At 42.1% G+C, this 21,040-nt stretch overlaps 2 protein-coding genes across 3 annotated transcripts; both read left to right on the top strand.

Moving 5' to 3' along the window:
• The first annotated feature begins 624 nt into the window (after positions 1-624).
• On the top strand, positions 625-8,405 carry LOC118560713 (retinol dehydrogenase 7-like). Of its 2 annotated transcripts, none has more exons than XM_036132002.1 (5): positions 625-646; positions 4,566-4,886; positions 5,991-6,249; positions 6,335-6,498; positions 7,350-8,405. In XM_036132002.1, the coding sequence occupies exons 1-5, from the start codon at positions 640-642 to the stop codon at positions 7,571-7,573; spliced, it is 975 nt and encodes a 324-aa protein (XP_035987895.1). In that variant the 5' UTR covers positions 625-639; the 3' UTR covers positions 7,574-8,405. The 2 variants fall into 2 exon arrangements, with proteins under 2 accessions (XP_035987895.1, XP_035987896.1); XM_036132003.1 differs by lacking the exon at positions 625-646 and adding an exon at positions 675-727.
• On the top strand, positions 8,083-20,823 carry LOC118556325 (retinol dehydrogenase 7-like). Its single transcript, XM_036132001.1, has 7 exons — positions 8,083-8,115; positions 11,810-11,845; positions 12,834-13,164; positions 14,104-14,362; positions 18,562-18,725; positions 18,817-19,048; positions 20,504-20,823. Exons 1-6 carry the CDS (start codon positions 8,113-8,115, stop codon positions 19,041-19,043), a joined length of 1,020 nt encoding a protein of 339 aa, XP_035987894.1. The 5' UTR covers positions 8,083-8,112; the 3' UTR covers positions 19,044-19,048; positions 20,504-20,823.
• The last annotated feature ends 217 nt before the right edge of the window (positions 20,824-21,040 follow it).

The raw sequence follows: 21,040 nt of genomic DNA, 5'->3' as shown, positions 1-21,040 counted from the left end.
CACACCGGCTCATGCTTTAAACTGTGTCGTGTATCAATCAGGGCTGTGCCCTTTGCTTCCCACTGGTTGAAAACTCCGCAACTTCGCTCATTGTAATTTGGATAAAAAGACACAATAGAAATCCAACCCTGCACTGCCGGGTTAGGTGTTCTTTTTTTTTCTTTCTTTTTTTTTCTTTTTTTATTCTCAGTATGGGGTGACGTGTTCCAAAGAGAACAACCCTGTTAACCAAGTCGCTCGTCATGAGGAAGAAGCTTGAACTCATTTCAACTAAATGTCGCAATCTTTGTCTTTTACCTCTATCACAGATTTTTTTTGCAGATATCCAGTCCGATCTTTCACTTTTTTTGTTTTTTTTTTGCTTCGTATGAAACAAATTACACTAATAATAAGAAAAGTGTCACAGGAGTATTGTTTTGTCACCTTTTAGGCTGCCTGATCCTGAAATTGCACGAGTCAAAAATAGCTCAGGCTGTTATCTTGTTTTTCTTAACCACGCCTTGTGGGGCTAGATAGTCTCAGGTTTTTGTTAAGGGAAGAGCACTGGCATCTTTTTTTCACGTCGGGCACAGCTTGTTACGGGAATAGTCAGGATTCCTGTCTAGTGCAGAAACACTTCTACCCCAGCTAGTTTGCTCAATGACTGGTGAGCCAACTTCTTCAAACAGGTTTTTAACAATATGAAGAACATTTAATCTCCCAATTTCTACTTTACTATCCAGACTAGGTATGTAGGCCTTTGCGAAAAACGTCTATCTGTGGAAAAAGTCTATCTGTGGAAAATTTTGGCATTCTGATCATGACTGGAATTCCTTCTCGGTGTTGTTGGGTGTATTTTGTCTTCTTTGGTTTCTTCCTTTATGCGTCTATGAGTCTCTTTACTCTGAGCTGGAAAAGAGTTTCATATTTTAAAATCTTTGCATTTAATCAGCTGATTTGACTGCCTGCGGCAAATTAACGTGTTTTTAACTTTTGGCTTCTAAAGAATTTGAAAAAAGCAGGTGTTGCCGCAGACTCAGGCGACTGAGATAGTTCACTAATCATTCCTCTCTAATAGTTTTTCTAATAGGTCTAGCTTTTTTGCATTCTTAAATCATAGTAAATAGTAGAGCTGCCAAAACGTCAAATCACAGTCAGCTTTTCGGTAACGTGTGCCATTTCAAAGTTAGAAAGTGCTTTCATGCTGTATTTGCTGGACTGCTATACTCCAAGTCTTTCTGCATGTCATTAACACACGCTGTTGAGACCCATACCACATACAAATTGGAGTGATGATGAAATACGGAGAAAATATGGGTTAATTTGCGAGTCTAATTTCTATTGCATTATCTATTTAGTAATGATATCATTGTGTCTTTCCCTAAAGCCTACACATGTATATTTTAGAAATTGTAGCGGCGATTAACTAAAATATAGTCAACATGAACCTGGTGAAGACCCAAACTTGCTTCAGCTCTGATAAATAACAAGCTGTGACCATAGGCGGAAAGCACAGCAGGGTCTGGACCACAGACGTATAAAAGTAGACGCCTCATTGGGCGCAGGTGTGCACATCGACGTCACCGCCATATTGTATGTGGCAGAAAGTAGTGAACGTCTATGCTTCCTGTATATATATGTTTTAAGTATTCAGATAGAAAGACATAGATGGAGCCTATATCTACTTGTAAAGCAACATAATAGATTAATTGGTATTGTCAGAACAGAGAGCTATTATCAATGTTTTTAGACATAGATGTGGATAATATACTGTCTATCTGTCTATCTGTCTATCTGTCTATCTGTCTATCTGTCTATCTATCTATCTCACTGCTGTGGTAGGAAAGTCAAACTATAACTAACCTCCAACACTTATTGGATAAGGGGGAACGGTGAAGAGTGTTCAATTTCCGGCACTTTATTTAACAAACAGAGCGGAGATTACATAGATGGATGTAATCGCACCCAACTGTCCGGCCACAGCCCGTCTGCCTTGCCGTGAGACAAAACAAAGACAGCCATGTCCTATTCATTATCCCGCACAGCAAATACGGCAACATTGGCCTTGGCAATCAGCGGATAGTAGAGATGATGTGCAGTTCTCCTTGTGTGACGCCACACAGACGTTTTTCCAGTGCTCGCACGTCTCTGTGGCGTCAGGTCATGGTGACTTTAGGATAATAAGCCAACAATAACTGCACAGGTCTTTTGTTTAGAAACGTGATGTCTTCTGAGGTAAGAGGGATATAAATATTGAAGTTAGCCTGTGTTCTCTCCCTAATGCATCAATTACTGCAGACACTCAACAAAGCACAACTGAACTCAGAACTATTGAACCAAATATCCAGCCTATAGAGGCAACTATAATAATATATATAATATAATAACTCTGACGTTTTTAAAAAGCGTTTGAAACGGTTTGGAGGGGCCCAGCCATTGAGCGCTGCTCAAACTGAGAGAGAGGAAAGGAAGAGAGCAGAACACTGCAAAAGTACACAAAGTATCAAAAACAAAATTGTCACTATGGCTGAATTTCTCGATTAGATATTTGCCCACTTTGAGTCAGATGGGTAACGTGGTTTTTCTTTGGCTTCCCCTCCCCTCAAAAAATACTCTTGAGAAATCTCTTGGTTTATTGTCCCCTCCAGAAATTAAAAGAATTCTCCGCCCCTTGTGACATTTTCAATAAACACTGAACATAGTCATCTGCTAAACATTTAACGTGAAGACCTAACTGAACATCGTTGCACAAACTGATGCTAGCGCCAACATGTCCTGAAAGCGTCACCAGGTGTGTCTCCCATGGTATTGCAGCATCTAACAACACTATTCTTTTTCCTTCTTTCTATTTTTGTTTTTTATTTTACATTTTTTTTTAACCTACAAGGAGACAAATTCCCTTAATTCTTAAACCAAATCTGTTTTGCCATTCATCACTTAGCATTTTGGCAGCAGTTGTGGTCTTCTTTTGACTTGCCTTTGTTATGGTAACGTGCCCGATGCTGTTATGTGGTTACAGGTCTTGCCCTGCAGGCCTGTTAGAACCGGGGATCTTTTAAAACAGACCCATGCTGCTGAAAAGTGTGCAGGATGGGGCTTGTTTTTATTGGGAGGCAATCATTTAGACCTTCACTTTGAAAACGTGGAGCTGGAGCGCACCGAGTATTACGCAGAATCGTGTGCTTATTGTTGTACCCTGTTTGTGTCTCGTTCAAACATAATCTTACAATGCTTTAGATAAAACACGCATACTTTTCATAATTGCTCATACCTGGGCAGAACTAAGAGAAACTGCTGGCTCAGCGTTCCAAATGTTCCGATTTTTATTAATCAAACGGCATGGCAGGGTTCTACTTTGACCAAACTCTAACCCTGAGTGACTTCCTTAAATTTTAACTTGTATATTTCAGTGTAGACGGACGGCTTTTACTGAAAGTTGTTTTCCGGGAGCAAGAAACACCTTTTATGATAGAATCAGCTCTGTTTAAATTCAGAGCCGCCTAAAAATCACATTATTGTTATTATTGTTATTACTGCGGCTCACATAGACATACTGTCTTCACGTGCTCCTGACACATTAATCCCGTCTGGGATGCTTATACTATTGACAGGGAGCAAACTAACTTATCAGATGTTCTGCGACACGCTCCGTCTCATTTGTTTTCCGTTATTTCTGTTGCGTAACATTTTGCACAATGCCTACCCAGCGGCAGACTTCGCTCTCAGGTGGATTCCTCTGCTCTGACTGGTCTTTAGACTAAAGTCACCCGAGGAGCAAGCATGCTTCAAATTTCTCTGTTGTTGGACTGGAATTGCATTAAAACACAAAGTTTGTCCCCCGGTTATTTTTCCGTGATTTGCTGTCGTTGCAGTTGATCTCTATCAGTTTAAATCTCTTGTCGGGTTACAATTATTTGCACAGCAATGCTTTGTTAATGTCTTATACAGGTGTAGTTCGGTGAACTGGGGGGAAAATTTAAATTGTTTCAATAATTCAATTGAAGATGTGATTGATTCATTACACATAGAGTGATCTATTTAATATCCTTTTTAATAATAATTAAATGCAAGATTTACAGTCCACTGAAAAGAGGACTTAGGTGTAGGTGAGAGGCTTTTGACATCTCTGGTATAGGAAGAACTTAAAAAAGCGAAAGTTTGTAGCTCACGTCCCAGATATGTCTGGGACCTTGTGAATTTCCACCTAAGCTTTTGAAAAAGCTTTGTTTCACAATCTTCTTTCTTTCCCCTCAACTTTCCATAGTTATGCTTAGATACAGCTCTCTGTGAACACCCAGCTTCTTTAGTGATGGCCTTTTGTAGCCGATGAGTCTTTGCTGGACAAATTTCAAGTCAGTAGTCTGGCCCCGTGATGCTGTGAGTTATAACATGTTCATAATGTAACATTTCTGTATGAAAATAGCTTTTTTTTTTTACTGGTCTCACACAATACTTACATTTTCTGACAAAGTTAATTTTGGGGTTTGTATCCGATTCATAATCATTCTAATAAATGCTAGAAATGTGTGATATTTCTATCTATTTCAGTTTTCGTGGCTAACTTATTTTTTTTTCCTTTTGCCCAGAAATAAAAACAATGTTCCTGTCCATCCTCGGGCTGGTGGCTGTTTGGTACCTCTATCGCTGGTACAAAGAAAGAAAAAGAGTTCCCAACAAGGGGGATAAATATGTGTACATCACCGGCTGCGACTCCGGCTTCGGGAACATGCTGGCCAAGCACCTGGACAAGCTGGGCTTCCGCGTGATCGCGGCCTGCTACACGGAGGCGGGTGAAACTGAGCTGAAGAAGTTCTCCGAGAGGCTGACGGTGGTTTCCCTGGACGTCACCAAGTCTGAAAGCGTCAAAAAGGTGGCGGCTCACATCAAAAGTCTGGTTGGGGAGAAAGGTGAGAGCTTTCCGGCCTGATGTTTGTTTTTATCTCATCAGATGAGCGAGAAGAAATCAGTTGGGGCGATTTTTGTTAGATCTTGGCCTTGTGACCCCGCTGTAGCCTGAAGCAGCAGATTCTCTCGCTGATGTGGCTACTTTTCAGTGTTGTAGTCAAGTCACTATGCCTCGAGTCCGAGTCCAGGTTCGAGTCTCCAGTGTTCAAGTCCGAGTCAAGTCCAAGCCATTAAAAAAAAATCAGAGTCGAGTCCGAGTCAAGTCCGCTACTCATCCGAGTCAAGTCCGAGTCGAGTCCTTATTGATCAAGTCCATTCCAAGTTAACGTGAACTTCTATGCTCCTTGAATGCACCCTCAAAATAGCCAATACAAATAACGGAATAATATGCTATAAGGCTATAACACTGTAATATTATGAATCTACCATACTATGTACATACTGTAGACATCAGCAGGCACTAGTAAAATCCTATTGATGGGCAAACTCTACTGTAGGTGGCGGCATTAGCTAGCCAACCATCATAGCAGTTAACGTTAACTTAACGTAGCATGTCACTTACTGTTCTGGATGCAGTGTTGACAGATGTCGATTGAAATTTGAGGTAGTCCCCAATGTCTCCTCAATTGTTCTGTTACATATGGAGCATTTTGCACTCAATTTTCTGCCAATGCAGGTGAAATCCTTAAACGCGAAACGGACAATCTTCGGGGCACTCATCTCTCCTCCAGGCATGCCGCAGTGAAAATTAACGTTCGTTGTAGGAACATGCCGTGACGTGTTATGTATGACATGAAGCAGTAACATTCCATTGCACTAATAATTTATATATTAAAATCATACACCAAATACTATTCTAATGACATATTAAAATTATAGCCTAATGATATAAAAAAAAAAAGTCGAGTCTTTTTCTCAATTTCAGAGTCAGAATGATCTGAATGTAGGAGTCCGAGTCCAAGTTCAAGTCATCAGTGCTCAAGTCCAAGTCAAGTCACGAGTCTCTAAATTTAGCTAATGACTCGAGTTCGAGTCTCGGACTCGAGTACTACAACACTGCTTTTCAGTCCCATGCCAGGATCCATCTTGTGCTCGTGTCGTTTCAGGTCTATGGGCCGTCGTAAACAACGCCGGGGTCGCCACGCCGTCCGGTCCCACCGACTGGCTCACCATAGAAGATTTCAAATCCATGCTAGCCGTCAACCTGATGGGAGTGATCGACGTCACCCTCAGCGTGCTGCCGCTCATCAAGAAGGCCCGGGGCAGGGTGGTGAACGTCGCCAGTGTGTTCGGGCGAATCAGCCCGTTCGGGGGACCTTACTGCGTGTCTAAGTATGGAGTGGAGTCCTTCAACGACAGCCTGCGGTAAGAAGAGGTCCGATGCTTGGCTGCTCTTGTTTGAGATTCTGATGAGCGTCTTGTTTGACCTGCATTTATTTATGTGTTTCAGTCTAAATGTGGCGCCGTTTGGAGTCAAAGTTTTGTGCATCGAGCCAGGCTTCTTCAAAACAAGTGTGACTGACACTGTGATGCTGAAAAATAACTTGAAAAGCCTTTGGAATAGATTATCTGAGGAAATGAAGGAGAACTATGGGCAAGTTTACTTGGAGAAAGGTGGGTTTGTTTGTTTGTTTGTTTTTTGTTTTTTGTTTGTTTTTTACATCTCTTTTTTTTCACTGTCCTTAATTACCACCTATTATAAAAAAACAACCAGACCCAAGTGGCATACCAAATATTGGTGGACTGTGTCAGATAGGAATGTGAGATCTGGAGCCAGTGTATTCCTTCAAGGACCAGTACACTACAAGCAGGCATAGATTACAAGATTAACTATTAACTTCAGACAGCAGTAATCTGGAATAACATCCATTTAAAAGCAGTTAAATATTTTATCAGAAGAACCTCATAATCATAAATACCTAAAATTCACATTTGATTTTCAAGTGTTTGCAGCTTGAAAATTGATTGCAGCCATTGATTATAACTGAATGTTATAATCAATGGCTCAGCTCATCTAAGATGTTTTTTTTGTTCCATTAAGTGACAGAAGAGTAAACGTGAAACTGTCCTGAAGTTTTGTTTTTTTAACCTCTTATAGTTTGTGCGGTAAAAGAAAACACATCAATCTACTCTGCTTTTTGGCAAAAGCATTTTAATTTCAACTTGGATAAGCTTTCAGATCCAGGAAGTAAGAAAAATACATGCACATAAAAACAGTATAAACCTCCCTAAAACAGAAAACTATTGAGTTTGGATTTAGGAATACCTGTAAAAAAAAAAAGGCAGATTTGAAACTTTGAACAGATAAGTATATTACAGGGTCTTAAGTTTCCAAAGTTTTTTTTAATTTTGAATACATCGGGCATTTTGGTTTAATTGTTTGGGATTTTAACTAAGCTGCAAGCTAAACCTAAACCTTCTGTTGATCTGTATTTAAACTTAATGTGGCTGTGACTCTCTTTCAGCTCTTGATCGGCTGGATAAAACGTTCAGCCAGTTTCGGGATGGGGACCTGATGAAAGTGGTCCACTGCATGGAGCACGCCATCGCGGCCGTCCACCCTCGCAGTCGCTACTCCCCAGGATGGGACGCCAAGTTCTTCTGGCTGCCCATGTCGTACATGCCAACTTGGATTTCAGATCAATTTTTCCTTAGATACAATCCCAGACCTAACGTTTCTATGCTGTAGTTTCTGAAATGTCTGTGATTTGAGAAGCACCCTCAGCTGATTTGAAGACCACTTTTTTGTTTTATTTTCACAACATTAAACGTGATTTACCTACGAGTATGTCAGCTTTAAATGTCTGTCAGTTGTGTGCATGTCAAACGTTAACATCTATTACATCTCAAGTCCTGTGATAACTTTGTTTACCCCTTACTTGAAAATGAAGTTATTTGAATGAGTTATGTATTCAGAATGACAATTTCTGCATTTGTTATAAAGAGTAAGCTCAAACAATAACGTGGTGTGTAACTTTTGCTCTTGGACGTCATCAGAGTGGAAATGGAGGGTAAAGGGAGCGCAGTTATCAAAACCATGGGGCTCACACAATCTTGTTTAGTCTCTTACACAAGCCTGTGCTGGTGAACCATTTACCCCGCTCCTGTATCCATTATGGACCTTGACTCTGTAGATAGAGCGCAAAACTTCATCTGCTGCTTTGAGTTTTGCTCTGTTAATTTGTGAAGCCGAAGGTGCAGAGCGGCTACTTCTGAAGAGCTGTAACCATGGTATGTTTACATTATTTGTAATATTTCATAGAAGATGGATGAATTCGTCAGCTGTTTTGATCATCATAAAAACCAGTGCAGAGATAAAATGTTACATGTAGGATTTGTGCTTAAAAAATATATATTTTGTACTTACATCTGCTGCCCTCTGGTGGAAAATGAAAGTAATTGCATCAAGGAATCTTTGGCTGTTTAATTTTTTTTTTTTTTCTTTCTTTTTTTGGATCTGCAAATATTTTTTTGACTTTGAAGTGGTTGTACTCAGAATAAAACAGACTGTGTTTATGTAATGCAGAAGTTTTTTTTACACACTTGGGCCATGTTGACTTTTTTTTTCTACATGCTGATAAAGCACAGCGGTGTGAGTATTATGGTTGGTAGATTGAGTAAAATATGTGACTCCTTTTGATTCAGTGTACTAAATAATCAGTGAGAATGCTATACAGCATTCTCACTTATTAAGTTCCTTCAGGTCTTGATTATTATTCCGTACGTTTTTCGCCATCTAACTACTCCTGCATACTTCAACGATTTAAACAATTTTCGTATCAAAACGTTCAGCTCGTTCACGACATTACTGCTATGTCTTTTAGTAATTATAACTTTTATAATATTTAAAATATTTAACTTTTTGTGAGTTTTTTGCTCTTAATGAAATTGAATGGAGAATCATTTTATTCCATTTCAGCTTTTTGACAGCTTACTGCTTCAGCCTACTTTCAGCTAGAAACGCCATTCAACTTTTAAAATGTTCAAATAACCTTCAGCTATCTTCAGCTACTTCAGCTTTTTCATATCTTTCACTATTTTCATATAGTACCTCCTTAAAATAATTTTGCATTTTCATGAAATTCAGAAAAATGAATGCATTGCTATGGTTGCTAGTAGTGATGGGTCCGGCAACACCGATGCGTCGGCGCATGTGTCGAGCTCATAGAGCAAAACCTGTGTCGATGCGTGTATCGACGCAGGAAAGTCACGTGACCGATACAGGAACTGTTTCGAACTGACTGACGTGGCAAACTGTTTCTGTTCCCTCTAAGCTGCACGCGTGTGCATTCGCGCACAGCATCGCGCACAGCAAAGCTATGCTGCACAGTAAAGCTATGCTGCACAGTAAATAAAATCCAAGCTGAACTGTAAACAAAATAACGGTTAATAACGGTTAATTTTTAACCATTTTGCAACTCTAGTGTGATGGTGTACCACAGTCTCGCTCTGTGAGCGTCAGGTGCTGATCGGAGCGCACCACTGATGGATGGGTTGGGCAGACGCCTTTATGGTTGGGCGGGTTGCGCCCAACCATAAACCCATTTTGGATTTCACATGCTTTCCTATTGGGCCTTTGCTTCCAACAGGTCCTGGCATGATGCCAAGACACGACCCAATTGGCCAATACAGCACCACCCACCTGTGGGAAATGGCGCTACTGACCATTTTGGTCAAATGTTGAGTTCTGGGCCCAGATGTGGTGAGGCTGAGTTGCTAAAGGAGGCTAATATGACCCATGAACTTTGGTCATGTTTGGTGACATTAAGTATTGGCACCCCTTTTAGAGGCACTTCCCAGTACAGGATTTGGACCAAACTGACAGAGTACAATCACCCGGTGATACTGAACACGACCTTGTTAGCGGCTAACAGTTAGCATGTTGCAAACCGGAAGTAGCTCTAGGAAGCTCGTACAAACTTCTGCTTCACAGAGTCTGTACTTCCTTTAGAGAGAAAACTCCACAAGAAATTTGGCCTACGTCGCATAAAGCATCTCCAAGCTATGAGGTGTCAAACATCCAATGCTTTTCAATGGGGGACCAAAGCCCTCATGTTCCCAGAAATGCATGCCCATATATGGTTACAGTATAGCTCAGATGGAAAGTTCAGGCTTTGCATGCAATAGGTCATCGGATCGAATCCCAGTGTGGGAGACTTAGAGTTTTCAATTATAATCCCCACAGTGTGTATAACAAAACATGTGTGCTGATTCCATGAATAATTTTTTTGTACCACCAGCCATTTTGTGTCACCATGGCAACATTATAAACAACATATTTTCTCCCTATTTGAGGCACATCCCAGTACAGGATTTGGACCAAACTGACAGAGTACAATCACCTGGTGATACTGAACACAACCATGCTAGCAGCTAACGGTTAGCATGTTGCAAACCAGAAGTAGCTTTAGGAAGGTCCTACCAACTTCTGCAGCCGGGGTTGTTCTGCCTTTACAGACAAATAGAGGGCTACAGCTGTGAGGGAGTCTCCATGACAACGCTGCTAGCCAGAGGCTTCTAGGAGGTCCATTGACTTAACATGGCACATTTCGACGGCCACTGCGGGTGCTGCGAAGACCGTAGGAAGCTGAAATTCGCAGTGTTACTTCCCGTTAGTATTTTTTGACGGTACCACGAGGCAGGCGCCTTGCTATATTTCTTCAGAAATTTTCTAGTTCTTAATCTTCAAAATCTTCATTTTTTTTTAATTTTTCAAATTTTTCAAATTCCTTCAAATTTTTTTCAAATTCTCCAAATTTCTTCAAAATTTTCAAATTCTTCAAATTTTTCAAATTCATTCAAATTTTTGAAAATTTTTCAAATTCCTTCAAATTTTTTGAAAATTTTCAAATTTTTCAAATTTCTTCAGATTTTTCAAATTCCTTCAAATATTTCAAATTCTGCAAATTTCTTCAAATTTTTTAAATTCTTCACATTTCTTCAAATTTTTCAAATTCCTTCAAATTCTTCTATTTCTTCCAATTCTTCAAATTTTTCAAATTCTTGTAATTAATTCAAATTCTTATTTTTTTCAAATTCTTCAAATCTGATTTCAATGTTTTCTGCATCTTCTGCTCAATCATTCTGCAGATTAGCATTCTCACTCACTGTTACGCAGGAACAGCTTTTCTAGTTGTTTTTTTACAATTGAACTTTCCAGACATAGAATTTGGGGAAAGAAAAGCAGTGAAAGCGCAGTTAAAGTTTCTTCTTCCTTTTGACTTTGTTGTACTAAAGCAGTCAAAACAGAAGGGGATTTTCTTTGCATTATTTGAAATATAAAATTGTAACTTCTTTGTAATTATGTCATAATGAAAATCTTTTAAATTCAAACGTTTGCCGCTAGGAATAAATAATAGTTGATCGAAATATTCTAAAACTATAAATTGGGGAGATGATTTTTAGAGCATTTAAAAAGGCAAATTTAGGCATTTTTGAGATGTCCTTTAACCTGACGTCAATTAAATCAACTCGAGGTGTGTGATCACTGTCGTAACCACAAGAAGCCACTAGATGGCGATGAAGTATAAGCAGTATTTATCATCCTACACAGTGCGTGGGGAAATTCAGGCGAATCAGTAGCATGTAAGGGAAAAGATAATAAGATACTGCATAATTGTTAAAAATAGCATTCTTGGATTAAAGCAAATGTGCAACTGAGTAGGGCGAATTTGAAAGGTACACAATTTGAATGTATACTTGAGCATAAAAACGAGACCAGCTATGTTTAATGAAAATGTGTTTTCCCCTTTTGCAATTATTGGTTAAATTAAACCAGGACCATTGTGGTGTGCTAGCTGTGACTTAATTAAAAAAAAGCGGTGAAACAAAAAGATGGAAGAATGCTTGTTCCCAAGTTTGTGTGAGGTTGAAAGAGTTGAAAAGTTTTAACTGCTGAAAGTTATTCTAAGTGTTCTCCTCTCAGGTGCCAGTCAATGAAACAGTTCAGTGCTTTGTAGAGGTAAGTTTATTTATTTTTATTCCTCTTTGTGTTAGACCTTCTCCTGTATTTAATTCTCCTCTGTTGTTTATGTCTTTTATGAACAACAGGCCTTCAAAAACATTCTCACAACTTCAATGCCTCTGCAAATTCTCACTTATCAGGGTCATGGCAACAACAAACCGGCTGAAATCGGATGCAACCAAGCTTTCGTTCAGTTATTCCTGAAAACGTTTCAACACCTATCCAGGAGTCTTTGTCAATTCTGGCAGCGCCCACCTGAGCAACCTGCAGTTGGTGCTCTGCTGGTTTAAAGGACATGGAGGCCCATCCTCTTAGGTGCATTCTGGGTCAGATGCAAATCAATGACCTTCCCATCACTCTCCTGGGTTGTTAGAAGCTATTGCTTGGTGTGAGTGGAGTACTTGGTCACCTGAATAATGACGAGACGAGACTGCAGATGTAATCTCTCTGGAACGTGTAGGAGGACCTGGCTGTAAACACTGGGGAGTTGGAAATGCAATCCTGCCTCTCTGTTAAGTGATGTTTTTTTCTCATCTGTTCCCCCTGTCCAAAATCTGGACAATGTCGTCAAAAGTGTGTCCTTTGTTCTTGAGGTGCAGGTGGACTGCTGAATCTTGCCCTGAGCTGCTGGCCCTCCTGTGCTGAGCCATGTGTTCATGTAGCTGTTGTTTTCCTTACAGGGGAAATCTGTAAGGGGTCAAATCGTTTTCCCAGCACTACGCGCTGGGAGTTCTCAACATTTATACAAGAGCTCCTCTCTCTAACTATTTTCTCTTTGAAGTAATGATCGTTAGACACTGAACAAATGATCTTTTAGCTTTTCTTAAGCTTTGTATGAGGCATCAAAATGGTAGCACTAAAGCCAACCTAATTATCAACTTCCCTATTTGTGGTTCTAGTACCTTGGCTTAGACATAATGTTCAGAATGAACAGGGACACCGATTGTTTGGGTGTTACGCTTTTTGTTTGCGTTCTTTCTTTCAGGTACTCCTATCAAATTTGGCCTCAACCTGTGTGTTGCTTCTGGCCTGCTGCGCTGCTGTCCGCTGGTACATCCGAGATTCCTACAAGATCGGTGGTTTTAGTCAGAAGCACGTGTTTATCACGGGCTGTGACAGCGGCTTTGGGAACCTCCTGGCCAGGCAGCTGGACCAGAAAGGCTTCAGGGTTATAGGCGGCTGTCTCACGGAGAAAGGTGCTAAAGATCTAGCAGCAGCGACGTCCCCCAGACTGAAAACCACCCTGCTGGACGTTACAGACAGCGCGAGTATCCGGAGTGCCGTGGAGTTTGTGAGCAGAGAGGTGGAGGACCGAGGTGAGCCAGGACTGGACCACTGATACTACTGGTGCATTTAGCATATTCTCTTCATTCAAAAGGGTGGATAAAAATATTTGTCCATCAGAAATCACAAATCAACACCTTAGATGAGTAAAAACATATATGTCTGAGCTAAAAGGTCCTCAAAACGATCTCGATGTTAACTTTTTTTTAAATTGTTAAAACAGTGTTTAGCACCTTTTTACTTTCATTGTTCAAAACTTCTTGGGCAATTTGGATTTTTATCTGTGAAAATGTTATGAAAAATAAACTTTACCTAATTATATACATCAGCTTATTTCAAACATATTGCTTTTATTTTCCTTAAATCTTATGTTGATAGAGATTTTACAATGTTTTATTGTGTACTTGGAGTCCTAACCTAACAGCACCATTACAGTACAGTCCCTTTATAAGGCAAACAGTACATCTTATAGAGTTCAAATTCAGGTCAAGTCAATTGATTCCAATACAATCCGATCATACTTAGGCTTGAATCAACCTAAAGTCTAGTTCAAGCTAAATGATATTAAAATACTGTGGCATGTAGTTCTTTATTTGATAGCAAATAGCTTGTTGCAGCAATCCCTCATCTTCACTAAGCAAGTGGTGACAGTGGGCATCAACAACTACCTTTTAACAAGAAAACATTTCCACCAATTTTACTCCCAGGATGAGCATGAAAGAAAGACATTTATTTAAATATTAAAAGCTAATTAATTATTTAACGTGAACGATGCCCATTCAGTTTATAATACAACTTTGGACGGATGTGTCCAGGTTTAGGTTTATCTCTTTAGTGCTCTATGTTGTTCTTAAACAGGGTATAACAACTTGCTGTAGAACAAGATAAATAGCAAACTGTAAAGGTAATGTTTTGCAGGATATTTTGGTTCTTAATGCCAGTCGCTGATGGTCCTCTGTTTTTCCCCACAGGTCTCTGGGGGCTAGTGAATAATGCTGGCAGGTCGGTACCCATCGGATCGACAGAATGGATGCAACTGGAGGATTTTGCAAAGGTCTTGGACGTGAACCTGATAGGGGTTATTGACGTGACCCTGCAGTTTCTGCCTATCCTGAAGAAAGCCAAGGGCAGAGTGGTGAACGTGGCAAGTATTGCGGGGAGGCTTTCCCTCACCGGAGGAGGATACTGTCTGTCCAAATGGGGAGTGGAAGCATTCTCCGACAGCCTCAGGTAGAGAAATGAAAACCTTTTTTTTTATTAGAGTCTACTGATGTGTCTCACTATTTTGAAGAGTACTGCCAGATCTTTCTGCACTCCACAGTTTTAAAGGGTCTAGTCAGTATTTTAAAAATACCCTAATAATAAGGTTCAAAGTTACATAAAGAAAAAGAAACATTTGATGGTTCCCAAACTCCCTCTAGTGGAGGAAAAAGTCTAATGGACCTGGGGAAAAACATGTCTTTTAAATGTGTTATTAAACTTAAAGGTTAAGGGCTTCAAAGCATTTCTCATGTATCTAAAAAATTATAAGAAGGCCATTAAGTTGCAGTGTCAAACAAAAGTGAGTACACCCTTCACTTTTTGCTAACATTTTATCATATCTTTTCATTGGACAACACCAAAGACATAATACTTTGATACAATGCAGTCAGTTTGCAGTATGTATGAGTGTAAATTTGCTGCCCCTCAAAATATATCAGCACACAGCCATTAATATCTAAATCTAAAAACTGTACCCAATTAGCCATTTTCTCTCCATAGTGGCAATTTGACTTGTTAACAGTAGAAGGCCACAGATGTGAATAGGGAGCATGTGTGTTAAATTTGCCGTCACCGCTCTCCGACTCGCTCACACTAATCACTGAAAGCTCTACATGGCTCCTCATAGCAAACCTCTGAGGGTCTTGGGAAAAAAAATGTTGCTCTACATGAAGATGGCTGGCCTCACACAAAACTTGGGGCACAGTTTGGACATTTCCACATAAAGGTGTCCTCACTTTTGTTGCCAGCAGCTTTTAATGGCTGTGTAATGAGTAGCGTTGCACCGTTACCGATACCAGAATCAGCCGGGCCCCCAATACCGCACTAAAATGGTGGTATCGGTATTGGCGAGTTGTCGTTTCATCTGACCTGCGGCCGCATGTCTTGGACACTCGGGTGGAGAGAGGGGCGGAGCTCTCCACCCACCACTACCTGGTGGTGAGTTGGCTCCGATGGTGGGGGAGGAAGCCGGTCAGACCTGGCAGGCCCAAACGTACTGTGAGGGTTTGCTGGGAACGTCTGGCAGAGTCCCCCACTAGACGGAGCTTTAACTCCCACCTCCGGAAGAACTTTGAACATGTCTCGAAGGAGGCGGGGGATATTGAGTCCGAGTGGACCATGTTCCACGCCTCTTTTGTTGAGGCGGCTGGTCTGAGCCGTGGCCGCAAGATTGTCGGTGCATGTCGCGGCTGCAACCCTCGAACACGCTGGTGGACACCAGTGCTGAGGGAAGCCGTCAAGCTGAAGAAGGAGTTTATTGGCCTGTGGGACTCCGGAAGCAGCTGATGTGTACCGGCAGTCGAAGCAAAAACTCGGGCGTGGGAAGAGTTCGGAGAGGCCATGGAGAAAGACTTCCGTACGGCTTCAAAGCGATTCTGGTCCACCATCCAGCGTCTCAGGAGGGGGAAGCAGTGCAGTACCAACACTGTTTACAGTGGGGGTGGTGTGCTGCTGACCTCGACACGGGACGTCGTGCATCGGTGGGCGGAATACTTCGAAGACCTCCTTAATCCCACCAACACGTCTTCCACTGCGGAAGCAGAGCCTGAGGACTCTGGGTCGGGTTCTCCCATCTCTGGTGCTGAGGTCGCCGAGGTGGTTAAAAAGCTCCTCGGTGGCAAGGCCCCGGGGTGGATGAGATTCGCCCTGAGTACCTTAAGGCTCTGGATGTTGTGGGGCTATGTTGGTTAACGCGGCTCTGCAGCATCGCGTGGACATCGGGGGCAGTTCCCCTGGATTGGCAGACTGGGGTGGTGGTCCCCCTATTTAAAAAGGGGGACCGGAGGGTGTGTTCCAACTACAGAGGAATCACGCTCTTAAGCCTCCCTGGTAAGGTCTATTTAGGGGTTCTGGAAAGGAGGGTCCGTCGGATAGTTGAATCTCGGATTCAGGAAGAGCAGTGTGGTTTTCGTCCTGGCCGTGGAACACTGGAACAGCTCTACACCCTCAGCAGGATTCTTGAGGGGGCATGGGAGTTTGCCCAACCAGTCTACATGTGTTTTGTGGATCTGGAGAAGGCATTCGACCGTGTCCCTCGAGGGATCCTTTGGGGGGTACTCCGGGAGTATGGAGTACCAGGCCCTTTAAAAAGGGCTGTCAGGTCTCTGTACGACCAGTGCCAGAGTCTGGTCCGCATTGCCGGCAGTAAGTCGAACTCGTTTCCGGTGAGAGTTGGACTCCGCCAAGGTTGCCCTTTGTCACAGATTCTGTTCATAACTTTTATGGACAGAATTTCTAGGCACAGCAAAGGTGTTGAGAGGATCAGTTTTGGTGGCTTTAGGATTGCGTCTCTGCTATTTGCGGATGACATGGTCCTATTGGCTTCATCAGGGTATGATCTACAGCTTCCACTAGAGCGGTCCGCAGCCGAGTGCGAAGCGGCCGGGATGAAAATCAGTGACTCCAAATCCGAGACCATGGTCTTGAACCGGATAAGGGTAGAGTGCCTTCTCCGGATTAGGGAGGATGTGCTGCCCCTAGTGGAGGAGTTCAAGTAAGGCGGTTTAGTGCAGCGTCTGCTGTGAAGCTGGTGCTGTACCGATCCGTTGTGGTGAAGAGAGAGCTGAGCCAAAAGGCAAAGCTCTCGATTTACCGGCCGATCTACGTTCCTACCTTCATCTATGGTCACGAGCTTTGGGTCGTGACCGAAAGAACGAGATCCCGGATACAAACGGCCGAAATGAGTTTTCTCTGTAGTGTGTCTGGGCTCTCCCTTAGAGATAGGGTGAGGAGCTCAGTCATCCGGGGAGGACTCAGAGTAGAGCCGCTGCTCCTCCACGTCAAGAGGAGCCAGTTGAGGTGGCTCGGGCATCTGGTTAGGATGCCTTCCGGACGACTCACTGGTGAGGTATTCCAGGCACGTCCCACCGGCAGGAGGCCCAGGGGAAGACCCAGGACACGCTGGAGGGACTATGTCTCCCGGCTGGCCTGGGAACGCCTTGGGATTCCCCGGGAGGAGCTGGCCCAAGTGGCTGGGGAGAGGGACGTCTGGGCCTCCCTACTGAAGCTGCTACCCCTGCGACCCGACCCCGGATAAGCGGAAGAAGATGGATGGATGGATGGATGGATGGATGGATGGATGGATGGATGGATGGATGGATGGATGGTATCGGCGAGTACCAACAAATAGGGCACCGATACCATTTTGATGTTTGTATGTCACTTGAATGCACCCTTCTCTCTCCCGACACTCACTAGTTCTAATGGATTCACTTTGTATTAGTATTTTCCTGCTTTACAAAGGTAGCAGCTTGACAATGCCATGATGGCAATTATTTTACATCCAAGTAGTATGCAGTTATTCATATTTACACACACATCAATTTCAAACAGATGGTATCGGTATGGAATCGGTATCGGCCAATTCTGCACAGCCAGGTATCGGGTATCAATATCAGGGCCAAAAAATGGCATCGGCGTAACACTAGTAACGAGTTACTTTGAGTGGACAGCAAATTGACTATTTTAGAGTTCTCTCATGAAAAGATATTAAATATTTACAAAAATGGTAGGGGGTGTACTCACTTTTGTGAGATGCTTGAGATGAACATCCCCCCAATTACATTGCCTGTATGTTTCTGGCTGTTAATTGGGGTGTTTTATAAGAAAATAAATCTATTTTGAGACATGTTTCAACTATATTAAAGATATGTCCATATATTGGCCTTCTTTCGTTGTTTCCCTCCACCAGGCTCGATACTTTAAGGAAAAGAACCAAACCTTTCAAAACCAATGACCCAATATCTTACGGTTTGATCTTAAAAGTAATAAAATCATGTTTCATCTTGAAAGCGTTTAAGTTCATTTAACATTTAAGTTCAAGAGCCATGAACGTTTTTGCAAAGCATTCTATATGTTGATATAACCCTTTGTGGCTTTGATATGTTTCTTGTGTCTTTCTTGTCACACAGATCATAAATTCTGTAGATATTTTTTTTTAACTTAGCACATACAAAATATGGAAATTTAAATATTTAGTATGTAAATGGCGAAAATTAGGGACAACTGGGTGTAATGGGATTTACGTAATTGACGACTAGAAAATGGCAAAAGCACTTCCAACAAGATCCTTGGTTGATGTAGAAAATGTGACAACAAGGTGTTGTTTGAGATGACTTTTCTAACAGTCCACAAGGGGTTAAAGTCACATATTGTCTTTATCTGCCCAGGAGGGACATGCATCATTTTGGCATTAAGGTGAGCATCATTGAGCCGGGTTTCTTCAAGACTGGAGTGACCAATGTGGATCTCATCAACGCTGATCTGAGGCGGCTGTGGACGCGCCTTCCTCAAGAAATTAAGGACTCATACAAAGCTACATACCTAGACAACTGTGGGTAGAAGAGCAGCACGTTTAAACCCTCAAAGGAGTTTAACGACGCATTTTAATTCAACGAGTCCTGACTGCTGTTTTCTTTTTTCAGATATGAGGATACAGGGCTTCTCTATGAACATCCTATGCTCTCCGGATATCTCCAAGGTTACCTGGTGCATGGAGCATGCGCTCACCGCCCAGTATCCACGCACACGTTACGGAGCCGGCTGGGACGCCAAGTTCTTCTGGATCCCTCTGTCCTACCTCCCTTCATTTGTGTTTGACTTTGTTGTAAACATGTTCCTGCCCTCACTTAAAGACACAAGAAACGACTGAATAAGGTATTCATCCTGTAAACAAAAAATAGGACTCTCTACAGGGGTTGGACAATGAAACTGAAACACCTCTCATTTTAGTGTGGGAGGTTTCATGGCTAAATTGGACCAGCCTGGTGGCCAATCTTCATTAATTGCACATTGAACCAATAAGAGCAGAGTGTGAAGGTCCAATTAAAGGGTTAAGAGCACAGTTTTGCTCAAAATATTGCAATGCACACAACATTATGGGTGACATACCAGAGTTCAAAAGAGGACAAATTGTTGGTGCACGTCTTGCTGGCGCATCTGTGACCAAGACAGCAAGTCTTTGTGATGTATCAAGAGCCACAGTATCCAGGGTAATGTCAGCATACCACTAAGAAGGATGAACCACATCCAACAGGATTAACTGTGGATGCAAGAGGAAGCCGTCTGAAAGGGATTTTCGTGTGCTAACCCGGATTGTATCCAAAAAACATAAAACCACGGCTCCCTAAATCACGGCAGAATTAAATGTGCACCTCAACTCTCCTGTGTCCAAAAAAACTCCGTCAGGAGCTCCACAGGGTCAATATCCAAGGCCGGGCTGCTATAGCCAAACCTTTGGTCACTCGTGCCAATGCCAATCGTCAGTTTCAATAGTGCAAGGAGCGCAAATCTTGGGCTGTGGACAATTTGAAACATGTATTGTTCTCTGATGAGTCCACCTTTACTGTTTTCCCCACATCCGGGAGAGTTACAGTGTGGAGAAGCCCCAAAGAAGCGTACCACCCAGACTGTTGCATGCCCAGAGTGAAGCATGGGGGTGGATCAGTGATGGTTTGGGCTGCCATATCATGGCATTCCCTTGGCCCCATACTTGTGCTAGATAGGCGCATCACTGCCAAGGACTACTGAACCATTCTGGAGGACCATGTGCATCCAGTGGTTCAAACATTGTATCCTGAAGGAGGTGCCGTGTATCAGGATGACAATGCACCAATACACTCAGCAAGACTGGTGAAAGATTGGTTTGATGAACATGAAAGTGAAGTTGAACATCTCCCATGGCCTGCACAGTCACCAGATCTAAATATTATTAAACCACTTTGGGGTGTTTTGGAGGAGCGAGTCAGGAAACATTTTCCTCCACCAGCATTACGTCGTGACCTGGCCACTATCCTGCAAGAAGAATGGCTTAAAATCCCTCTGACCACTGTGCAGGACTTGTATGTCATTCCCAAGACCAATTGAAGTTGTATTGGCCGCAAAAGGAGGCCCTAGACCATACTAATAAATTATTGTGGTCTAAAACCAGGTGTTTCAGTTTCATTGTCCAACCCCTGTATATTACAGGGTCTTAAGTTTCCAAAGTTTTTTTTATTTTCATACATCGGGCATTTTGGTTTAATTGTTTTGGATTTGAACTGAGCTGCAAGCTAAACCTAAACCTTTGGTTGATCTGTATTTAAACTTAATGTTGCTGTGACTCTCTTTCAGCTCTTGATCGGCTGGATAAAGCATTCAGCCAGTTTCGGGATGGGGACCTGATGAAAGTTGTCCACTGCATGGAGCACGCCATCGCGGCCGTCCACCCTCGCAGCCGCTACTCCCCAGGATGGGACGCCAAGTTCTTCTGGCTGCCCATGTCGTACATGCCAACTTGGATTTCAGATCAATTTTTCCTTAGATACAATCCCAGACCTAACGTTTCTATGCTGTAGTTTCTGAAATGTCTGTGATTTGAGAAGCACCCTCAGCTGATTTGAAGACCACTTTTTTGTTTTATTTTCACAACAATAAACGTGATTTACCTACGAGTATGTCAGCTTTAAACGTCTAATGTCAGTTGTGTGCATGTCAAAAGTTAACATCTTTTACATCTCAAGTCCTGTGATAACTCTGTTTAACCCTTACTTGAAAATGAAGTTATTTGAACGAGTTATGTATTCAGAATAACAATTTCTGCATTTGTTATAAAGAGTAAGCTCAAACAATAATGTGGTGTGTAACTTTTGCTCTTGGATGTCATCAGAG

Source organism: Fundulus heteroclitus, unplaced genomic scaffold (genome assembly GCF_011125445.2).
Source record: "Fundulus heteroclitus isolate FHET01 unplaced genomic scaffold, MU-UCD_Fhet_4.1 scaffold_469, whole genome shotgun sequence".
Classification (NCBI taxonomy): domain Eukaryota; kingdom Metazoa; phylum Chordata; class Actinopteri; order Cyprinodontiformes; family Fundulidae; genus Fundulus; species Fundulus heteroclitus.
This window is presented reverse-complemented; position numbering and strand designations above follow the sequence as displayed.